Source organism: Monoraphidium neglectum (genome assembly GCF_000611645.1).
Source record: "Monoraphidium neglectum strain SAG 48.87 unplaced genomic scaffold scaffold00109, whole genome shotgun sequence".
Lineage (NCBI taxonomy): Eukaryota > Viridiplantae > Chlorophyta > Chlorophyceae > Sphaeropleales > Selenastraceae > Monoraphidium > Monoraphidium neglectum.
Genome location: NW_014013519.1, coordinates 30665 through 41016, shown reverse-complemented (window position 1 = coordinate 41016; position 10352 = coordinate 30665). Strand labels below are relative to the sequence as shown.

The 10352-nt window shown below is 63.3% G+C and overlaps 2 protein-coding genes across 2 annotated transcripts in view; one reads left to right on the top strand and one right to left on the bottom strand.

The window, feature by feature from the left end:
- MNEG_1148 (Uncharacterized protein) overlaps positions 1-3133 on the bottom strand; it is a gene marked incomplete at both ends in the record, with an annotated part of 4917 nt that extends 1784 nt beyond the window's left edge. Inside the window, 7 exons of the mRNA XM_014050377.1 lie at positions 54-782; positions 1119-1240; positions 1644-1788; positions 2010-2129; positions 2318-2504; positions 2643-2856; positions 2986-3133. Coding sequence (XP_013905831.1) covers positions 54-782; positions 1119-1240; positions 1644-1788; positions 2010-2129; positions 2318-2504; positions 2643-2856; positions 2986-3133 — 1665 coding nt within the window. The remainder of the gene's footprint in view (positions 1-53; positions 783-1118; positions 1241-1643; positions 1789-2009; positions 2130-2317; positions 2505-2642; positions 2857-2985) is intronic.
- A 3991-nt stretch (positions 3134-7124) lies between these two features.
- Positions 7125-10352, top strand: part of MNEG_1147 (hypothetical protein) — a gene marked incomplete at both ends in the record, with an annotated part of 3553 nt that continues 325 nt past the window's right edge. Inside the window, 4 exons of the mRNA XM_014050376.1 lie at positions 7125-7252; positions 8439-8549; positions 8832-8958; positions 9755-9872. Of these exons, the coding sequence (XP_013905830.1) occupies positions 7125-7252; positions 8439-8549; positions 8832-8958; positions 9755-9872 (484 nt within the window). The remainder of the gene's footprint in view (positions 7253-8438; positions 8550-8831; positions 8959-9754; positions 9873-10352) is intronic.

Sequence of the window (10352 nt, the reverse complement as noted above, 5' to 3'; positions counted from 1 at the left end):
CAACCAGCAGCGGCATGAGCGTGCATCCCTTGTGCAAACGCGGGGCGACTCACCATGATACGGACGCCCTCCGCGGGCGCGTGCACCGCCGCAGCCAGCGTCTGCGCCTCGCCGGCGTCCGAATCCGCATCCGCGCCGCCGTCGACGGGCGCGTGGGCGCTGGCGCCAAAGCAGGCCTGCACCAGCCGGAACAGAGCTTCCCGCCGCGCCGCCGCGCCGCCGGTTGCGGCGGCCGAGGCCCCTTCCTGCCCTGATGCTGCCGCGGCGCCGGCCTTGCCTTTCTTCCCGCCCTTTGGCGTCGCTGCTGTCGGTGCTGCCGGCGTGGCGGCTGCGGCGCCCTGCCCCTCCTCCTGCTGCTGCCGCCGCGCGTCGGTCAACGCGGCGTTGACCGCGGCGTCCACCTCCTCGGGGTGCCTCAGATCGAGCGCACGCAGCGCGCCGCGTACGCGCCGCAGCGCGCCGCCCGCGCCCCCCTCATCGTCCTCCTCCTCCTGCTCGCTGCCCTCCTCCCCGTCGCCGGCGCCGCTCTGCACAATCAGCCCCGCGCCGGCATCGAGCAGCTGCGCGGCAGCTTCCCGCGCCTGGCCGGGCTGCAGGTCGACCTCAAGGACAAGGCTCCGCAGCAGCGCCGCCGCGGCGGCCCCCGTCGGCGCCGGCTCGTCCGGCGACGCGGCGGCGGCGGCGAGCGCCGAGAGCAGGAGGCGGAGCAGGGGCGCGAGGCGCGCGCCCTTGGCCTGGAGGGCTGATAACTGGGCGGCCAAGTCGGGTTGCGCCAGCAGGTGCTGCGCGGTGGGTGCCACGGGGGCAACAGGCACACATGGCGATGGGAGCAGCGTTTAGAGCAGGCAATGGGTGGGGGGTGGGAGGATGCGAGGGGGACAGGGGACCGCACGGGATGGAGCCCCACCCGCGCGGCAGGGATGCCGGAGCGAGCAAGGGGGAGAGGCTGGGTTGAAGCCAGCGCGCCGGCCCGCCCCGCCACATGGGGCCACTGATCCCATCATCGAAGTGACATGCGCCAAGGCGTCCGGCCAAATCCTGCCGAGCAATACAAATGCCATGTCAGCAGGTAGCTACGAGGCATGACACCCGCAAACGCCCGCCCCATCCCCACTCACGTTGAGAGCCTTGCGGGGCAGCGCCTCGAGCTGCGGCTGCGTGTTGGCGACGTGCGCGATCAGCATCAATGGTGTCGCGAGGCCGAGCGTGGCCGACGCCCTGGCCACCAGAGGCAGCACGGCTGCGAGCCATCAAGGGAAAGGAGGGCGAGGAGGGGCGCCGCCGCGCGGTCGGCAGGCGGGCAACAAGCTTCGGGGGCCGGCGGGGGGCGGCTGTTGGATGGGGCGGAGCGCAGGCATGAACTCGCAGTCAAGCGAATCGCGCGGTACGAGGCCTCAGGGAATACAAACTTGTAATGCCCACGGGCCCGGCATAGAATGCCAGGAGTCGCGGCTTTCGTTTCTCGTCTCTGGCCACGGACCGACATGGGCAACAAGGCAGCGCCGACTACCCACACAGCGTCAGGCCCGAAAGCCCCCAGCGCACGTGCCACGCGCCGCCCGTCAGCGGCACGCGCAGCGAAGAGGGCCCCGACGGCGGCCGGCGCGCGTGGAAGAGGGGGCGCGCGGGCGGGCGGCGCTCACCGGCGAGCAGCTTGGGGCTGAGTGCGGCGCGGGCGGCCAGGTGGCTGAGCACCATGAGCGATGCGGCGGCAAAGTCGCGGCCCGAGCCGGCCGACAGGCCTGCCAGAACGGGCGGCAGCAGGGCCGAGACCAGGCGCTCGGACACCTACTTGCAGGGGCGAAAGCGCGGCGGCGCAGCTCAGGGGTGGCTGCATGAGGGGGGCCAGTCAGAGGCCTTGAGACTGACAAGAGGGGGACAACGGGGGTCCCGCGGCCGCGAGTAGCAGTTATCTTGTCTTCTCAAGCAGGCGCGTTTCCACATGTCTCGTCGAGCGCAGGCCTTTTGACCCGCAGCGCCGCTGCGCCGCCAACAGGCAGGGCCCGCACCTGCGGGGCGGCCGCGACGAGCTCGCAGGCCGTGACGGCGAAGAACGACAGGTAGGTGCGGCTGGGGTGGGGTCCAGACCCCAGGGCCTCGGCTGTTGCTGTGACAAACTTCAGGACGGCCTGGGTGGAAGGCGGAGGATGCGGGTTGCGATGTGAGGGGTTGGGCGCACGGGGTGGAGCAGCATGGTCGGTGGGGCCGGGAGGCTCGGCACGGGGCGAGCGAGTGGCAGGCGCCTGCGAGCTTGGGGCTGCACTGCGAGTGCGAATGGGACGTGCCCCCATCGCACACGCACAGGACAGTCGCGCACCTCGTCGTTGGCGCATCGCTGCACCAGCGACGGCCGGGGCAGCGGCGCGCCGCTCTCCTGGATAGGTGTGAGCCACTCCCAGATGGTGCCCTTGAGCGCGCACAGTTGGATGAGGCGCGAGAACTCGTTCGTCGAGTGGTAGGGCAGCGCAGCCGCCAGCAGCGCGGGGAGGTTGAGCTCGTGGACCCTGGGAACGGGTGGGATGAGAAGGCGAGCGCACGAGTGTGCATTGAGGTGGGCGCAGGAGGCATGCGCTGTGGGGCAAGGCGGCCACAATGCGGGCGGCGGCTGCCCGAGCGTGAATGGCCGCGAACGGCCGCCACACCTGTATCTGCGGATGCAGAACTCCAAGACCTGGAAGCATGCTGGCGCCAGGAAGTGGTCCGCCAGCAGGTGCAGGAATGGGTTGAGCTTTGCATCCAGGTCTGCGTTCTCCTGCGCCGTCAGCTGGTCGCGCGAGACGCCGACGGCTGCACGGCTGAACAGGGGTTCTGAGAACGGATGGAAGCGCTTGTCTAGGCGGATCAGCTGAGAGACGCCTGCAAAAGGGGAGGATACGCGGTGATGAGTCGCGGCGACGGCACGCAGACCAGATCGCTACACAAGGGCAGCAAGTAACGATGATGAGCAGGAGTTTCCAGCAATGAGCACCCATTGCGCCAGCGCACCTGTCTGTGCGATGGACAGGAGGGTGTCTGCGCCAACGTCGGCTGCCTGCTGATAGTTGAAGAGCAGGGAGGCCTTCCCGCGAACCCACTTCTCTTGCGGGCCCTTCAGACCGGCCAGCTGGGCCAGCTGGGCCGCGAGCACCGACATGGTCGATCTCGCGCGCTGGTGTGACGGCTGCGAGCTGTTCTGCGCCCTTCTAGGGCGTCTGTATACTTTCCATGGCCATCTCAATTTCAATACTGCACGGACAGCGACCGCACGGGCCCTGATGTGGGAGACACCAGCAGCCTTAGTCGCAGCGGCGGCTCAGCTGTGCTCCTTTGATCCTTGCTGTGGGTGCCGAATCTGAATACAAGACGGGCATTTCCAGCCTGATCAAAGCCTGTAATCCGTTCCTGATATTCCTGCTGCTATCTGCATGGTCAACCTCAGGGATCCATGGATCCTGGGAGCAACACGAGGGGCTTGTGGTAGAGCGGTGGACCAGCACCGTGCAATGAGGTTGCACTCACGGCTGTGGGGGGTGGCGTGCTTGCCGATGCAGACAGATCGCAAGATGGGGGGCAACAACCGGCCAGGTGACTTCGTGACTTGTTCTGGAGGAGCAGGTGTTGCCGGAAAATCCTCTCACTGCTGACGTGACACTGAGGCGTTTGTTGTAAGTGGCAGCGACCAGCGTCTCCCAACTAGTAAGTGGAATGTAATTTCCATTCTGTTTGCCTGATCCAAGTCAGCTCATTGAGCTGTTTACAACCTGTTATCGTGGCTTCCGTCCTACGGTCAACATGCGCAGCTGCAATTTACTTGACGCCCCTGCAACGGGTAACTGGAGCCGATGCATGCTGGCTCGGGTGCAGTTGCCTGCAATATTTTGTGCTAGATGCCACCAGTGCATTGTGACTGGTGTTTCAATACAAGAGCATCAGGTTGATGGAACTGCCATCAGAATCACTCACTGAGTACAAAGGCGTGCCGCGCCTTCATGAAATACTCACGGCCCAACCGCCAGTCTGAGGCGTTGAGACAACAAGCCTCGTCACACCCAAGGTTACATTTACTGCAACCTGAGAATCGAGGTGCTGGTCGGCCACCTTCTCTCGCTTGTCGCTGTTGTCAAGGCAGTGAGCAGTATTCAGCTTCCAGATATGACGCACCACGCACGCACCACACACGCTCCAGAAACCCGCCCCGCTTGGCGAGGCCCACGCATATCTGATGTCTTTCCAAACCCCAATTGTGGCGAAGCTTTGCAACTGTCTACAGGCCGCCCATGCCATGGTCGGTCGCAAGGCATTCCAGGGGTGCGTCTCCGGATGCGGTGGGCGACGCCCGTTACATGTACTGTGATGTATGCAGTACAGTACCTGGATTTTGCTGCAGTGCAACGTGATTGGCAATGTATTCTGTCTATGTGTGTCACCTTCTGTCAGGCCTAGGCAGCAGGCAGCATGCAAACAGCAATATTGGGCCCTGGTCAGATCTCTTGTATATGGGCTGCAGCTTTGCAAAACACTCTCCTACTGTACAAGACTGCCATAGTGAATTTGGGCACTCATTGCAACCTCAACACTGTATTGTGCACACCGCTGCATGCCACGTTTGCCCCTGTGGCTCCAGTGGAGGGGAGGCTGCTGCTACAGCTGACTAGCCAAAAAGCCGAGGCCACCTATGTTTTACAGCGGCAAAGAAAAAAGAATGCTCGCCGCGGCAAAGCCGCTGCGGCCCACTGCAGCCAAAACGCCTTGCCCCCCAACCCCCTTTGAAACTGGTGCAAACCGCGCGCGCTGCCAAGTGCGGGCGAGAAAGTGGTGTGTGGTGGGCGGCCTCCGCCCAGCGCATGGGGCCTCAAAGCGCTACGCGCCCGGGTGACGCCCAGCGCATCGGTATTTGTCAGTAGGTGGGCAAATTTAGTGGGCCGGGTAGCTGACTAAACACCACTTGTGCTGCCAAGCATAAGGAAATGAAACTGGAGGGTGGCCGCTGCCACCCCACAAGAGCCAACGGCGAAGGGCAGCTGGTGCGACGCCAGCTGCCTGCCAGGTGCTGCTCTCCGAGCAGCATTGTGGCCTTGGCTGCTAGCCAGCTGCCGCAGCAGCTACGCCTTCAGCTCCCCTCCTCTGGAGCCTGGCCACTGCACTACTGTTCGGAACGTGCAGTGCCTTCACCTGTCTACGGTGGTGGGCTCCTCCAGTCACCACAGGCTAACGTCGTGCTCCTCACTGCATGCATGCGATTCTGGTGATTTATTTCGACCTGTGATCACAGTGTCCTGGTTTGATGGCCATGACCAAAAGCAGCCGGGGCCTGCCGGCGGGGAACACTTGTGTTCCCCAGGGATCAGCTGGAGTGACGCCCGGGTGACACCCCCCTGGCACGCCGCCCACTTTGGGCGGCACGTTCGTTTCTTCCCTCTTCTCGTTTGCACGTGTTGTGCGCTGCTGGCCACAGAGCAGCAGGTGAGCGCGCCACTTCCCTCTCCGCACTTGGCGGCGATCTGCATGCGAGCACTAGGCGCACAGGCGCCATAGGCCCGATTCCTTCCTCTCACCACCTTTGTGCGTCGCGATCGCGCAGGCGCGAGCACAGGTTTTTCACTCGGGCAGCCAGGCGCATTACAGCCCTTGCTGGCCCACATTGCAGGTGTGCGGCTTGCAGTACCCCGCCTGTGTGTTTGTGCATGCATGTAGAGCGCAGGGCAGTCGGTAGCAGCCTGGGCGCGTCTCGTTTGCACGTGTTGTGCGCTGCTGGCCACAGAGCAGCAGGCGCGAGCACAGGTTTTTCACACCCACCCTCCCAGCCCTGGGGGGAGGGCAGGCGCCGCGCGGCGCACCGAGCCGTTGCGTGCGCTGCAGCAGCGTGCAGGTCGGGCGGCGGCCGGCGGGCCTGACTCTTTGGGCACTTGGGCATTCAGTTGCCCCATCCTACCCCCACACACTTTGGTTGTGACCTGGAACCCGCGAGCGCTCAGCTGATCCCTGTGACTTGCTGGCGTTAGTCATGGCTTTGTAATGACGGCCTTGGGGGCTTGAGCGTCTGGTCGTCACCCCATACACGCGGTGCCTGATTCGAAAAGACTATCAGATATTTAAGCTGAGCTTGTCACGGGGGGGTGCGAGCAGCCGTTCGCACCCCCCCGTGATTCGGTGCGGAGATGACTCCGTCAGGGAGTGACAGCTGCGGTGGTGGTGGTGTGGCGTGGGTGACAATGTTCAACAATATCGTCATGATTGTCCCATAGACGTACCAAGTTGCTTTTGCTGTCCAGGATCGGACCACCAACCGAGGCTTCCCAGCACGAACACCGGAGAGCAGCAGCAACCCGTGCAGTGCTTACGCTGGCTCAAACGACACACGGTAAGGAAGATAAAACATCACTATCCAGCCGTGGAAGCGGCACTCGAGGTTAGGGCTGCTGCAGCGCTGAGCTGTGCCGGCGCACGGCGCGTTCAGGATTATGCCGCTTTATCAACGAAGCCCATGCAACTGAGTGCAGCACGTAGGCAGCAAACGTCACCAGCGCATCAACACGCTGTCTCGGATGCGCGATGGCAGCCAGCATCCAGCCGGAAATTTTTGCTGCTGTTGTTCATTAGCACACGGCCAGTCATACCTTTGGCGCACGCACCTCTCAACCGCCCTCCGACACCTGCTTGAATGGGCCAGGCTCCCGCATGCGACCAGGCTCCTGGTGCTTACCCAAGGTACTTGGCGCTACCTTCAAAGCAGGCTGACGGCAAACAAGATGGCCTCTGCCCTCGTGCTGGCTGGGATGGCTGTGGCCTCATCGGCGGGCACGTTTCTGGCTGGGAAGCTGCTCGGCCAGAAAAAGAAGGCAAGAACCGGCATGGGCCTGGCATCCTGTCTTGAAATCTACGAGATCATGCGGGTAGTGCAGTGCCTGCCGGGCGGCCTCCTGCAGGGCCCTCGCAGCCGCCGCCCAAGCACTTGAAGACACTTCGGCTTGTTGCCTTGCCCACCTCACCTCGACACGCAAAACTTCCTCGGGGCCACTTGCTCCACCTGACCCCCCCTTACACGCACGCAACCACGCACACAAGGATGCGTGGTCACAACCAGGCAGGCACGCACGCGCGCGCGCATGCACAAGTGCACGCAACCACGCACGCACGAACCACACATGCCACACACGCAGTTCCCGGAGCATAAGAACGAGCACTGGCTGCCCAATGTGGAGCGCGTGGGCGTCCTGGGGGACCTCATCACGCGCGCCAACCACTACGCCATCACGGTCTCTGACGTGGCCAAGTGAGAGCCGCTTCTGCTCATGGTCCCGACAACCAACTTGACTGCTGCTGCTACTGCTGCTGCTGCTGCTGCTGCTGCTGCTGCTGCCGCTGCTGCTGCCGCTGCTGCTGCTGCTGCTGCCGCCGCCGCTGCTGCTGCTGCTGCTGTTCCTGCTGCTATTGCGGGCGTCGACGGCGGCTGTTTGCGTGCCTGGGCATGGCTTCAGCCGGCAGCACCAGCGCCAGGAGCCGCCCACCTTGGTGCCACCCTGCATTCACTGCTGCGCCGTGGATGAGGGCCCAGTGCTCTGCAGGCGCTGGACAAGACTCGCCTGCATGTTACACACTGCACGTTGCGGCCCCGCCCCACCGCAGCTTCCCGTCTTTCCTTTCACACGATTAAACCCCAACCGTCGCAACCTATCTATCCACAGGCCCTATCTAAGCCTCCAGCACTCGGCCCCACCCCCAATACCAGGTCTCTTGAGTTCTACGTCGACACTTTGGGGCTGCAGCAGATCAGGCGCCCCAACTTTGACCGCCACGGCGCCTGGCTCACGGCCGGCAATATTGAGATCCAGTGGGTGGCGGCGCCTCGTCCCCTCAAGCTTCTCTGCACTCGCACACACCGCCATCAACTTCTCCCCGCCATTGGCTCCTCAAAATTCATAAACCTTACTGGCCTGCGTCTCTGAAGCTTCCAACGTGCATTGATCCTAATGAATTTACAGCGTGGCCGATGTCCTCCCGTTCCACCCCATCCCTCAGCCTGATCAAGGGCCCCCCGGTGGTGGCTGACGGGGACCACCTGATCGTTGGGCACATCTCACTGGAGACTGATGTCAAGAACATCGACGAGGTCCTCCGGAGGCTCAAGGCGGCAGGAGTGCCCTTCCGCAAGAACGTCAGGCGAGAGCGCGGGGACTCTGGACAGCTTGACTTGCGCCGCTGCCTACCCGGCGCCGCAGCGGCTGCGAAGGGGGCACCTGTGCCAGCTGGCAGGCGGATAACCTTTGCAAAGCGCCGCGCTCATGCGGCAGGTTGGTGGGACGCGGCCTGCGGCCATGTGTTCGCTGCCGGTCGCCAAACGTCAAAGTTTATGGACACATCAGCGGTAAACACCCGTGCCTCTCCATTCACACTTTATCTGGCCGCTGCCGCTGATGCTGCTGACCCGTGGCCCTCCTCTCCCCTGCCCCATGCTGCAGCGTGCCCAACCGCTCTGAGGACGGCGTGGTCACCCAGTTCTTCATGCGCGACCCCGATGGCTACTATGTGGAGCTCTGCAACTGCGACATCCTCACAAAGTACTGCCTCGCGTGAGCCACTTGCGCGGCGCGGCGCATCGCGTTGCCGGCACGGCACATCACTGCGGCCAGGCGGCTCCGGGCGGGCTTTTGTGGCGGCGCCAAGATCCGGATCGCGTTGTTTGCACCCGGCGGCGCGCGGCGTGCATGTGCCCTTTCAAGTGACGGGCAAGCACTTGCCTGAGCTTGCCTGCACTTGCTTCGCTGCTCTGCACGCGCGGTCACGCGAAGAGCAACTAAGACAGCCACGCCGTGTGCGCATGCGTGCCCGCGGTTCGCGTTCGGACCCAACAGTCAGGACGACCACCGCCTGATCTCGTACAACGAGTCATCGGTGGACCTGGGCATAGCCGAGATCCTGCGGTTTAACGCGCTGGCTGAGGAGTCGCGCGCCAAGTACCTCGAGCGCGTGCAGGACAAGGTGGGCGCCAGCGGGCGGGCGGCTGCTGGACACAATGTTTGACACAGGCGGGTGTTTGACAAAGGCTTGGGGCTTAGGGGCGTGGCGACGCTGAAAAGCAATGCCCCAAAGGAGCACACCTGAAGGCGACGGCTAGGCCGAGGCTGCTGTAGGCCTGACGCGACGTGCATGACAAGCGGCTGGGCATGCATGTGGACACATGCATCTTTTTGTTTATACTGATGTCAGTATGTGCGTGCACGCGTGCACGCATGTGTCTGAGTGCGATAGTGAGTGTGCATGTGTATGTGCGTGCGCGTTTGCCAATGTGTGCGTGTGCTTGTGTGTGTGTGTCTGTGTGTGTGTGTGTGTGTGTGTGTGTGTGTGTGTGTGTATACTCAAGCGACTCACTCATCAGTGCGGAATATCTCAAATCCTGCCTTCCATTCTCCCCCCCCCCTCCCTGGCATCCCAGCCGGAGGCCCTGGTGCTGCCTGCTGAGCAGCAGGCCAAGTTTGCGGACCCCGTCATCCTGCAGAACATGCTGACCCGCACGCGCATATGGGGCGACATGATGCAGGCAAGAGCCGGGAAGCTGGGAGGTGACAAACGCATGGCAAGGAGATGAGAAGCGTCCTGCTGCAGGCGTTGCATGGCCTGTTGAACGGGGGAGCGTGTTGCGTCACAGCGTGCACCTGTCGGCGACATTTATGCAACGGGTAGCCTGCCGTCCGCCACCAGCACTCCGGCAACCCGCCTATGAGGATGAATTTTGGGCGTGAGTTGCTGGCCCCTCACGATCTCTATCCTGTCCCAGGGCGAGACAAAGGAGACCCTCTCCCGCGCTCTGATTGAGGCCAACAACAGCGCCCCCTTGGCCACGCGCATCCTGCGCGCCCGCAAAGCCGAAGCAGGACAAATATACATCCCGCCAGGTGCGTGGGTGGGGCGCACTGCGAAGAGGGAACGAGGTCATGAATGGTGGAACCCGGCCGCGACAATCCATGTGGCGGCATGAAGCCCCTTGCCCACCAATTGCATGTCAATGGACATGCCGCTCGTTGTTCCATTGTGTTGTCACCCTTGTCAGCTAGGCCCCACTATGTCCAAACCTTGAAGAGCGAGGTCCTGCTCCAGTGTCCTTCCCTGCACATTTCTTTGTCCGCGTTAAAAAAGCATTGCCTGAGCAGGCTGATGCCGCAATCAAGACCACCCACTTGCATGCAGTGTTGCATCCATCATTGCAGTCAGTTCCTCAACTTTCCGTCCCCCCACAAATGCGCGAGCACGCGCGCACACGCGCGTGCGCGGGCACACACACACACACACACACACACACACACACGCGTGCGCGCGCACACACACACACACACACACACACACACACACACACACGCGCGCGCGCACGCGCACAC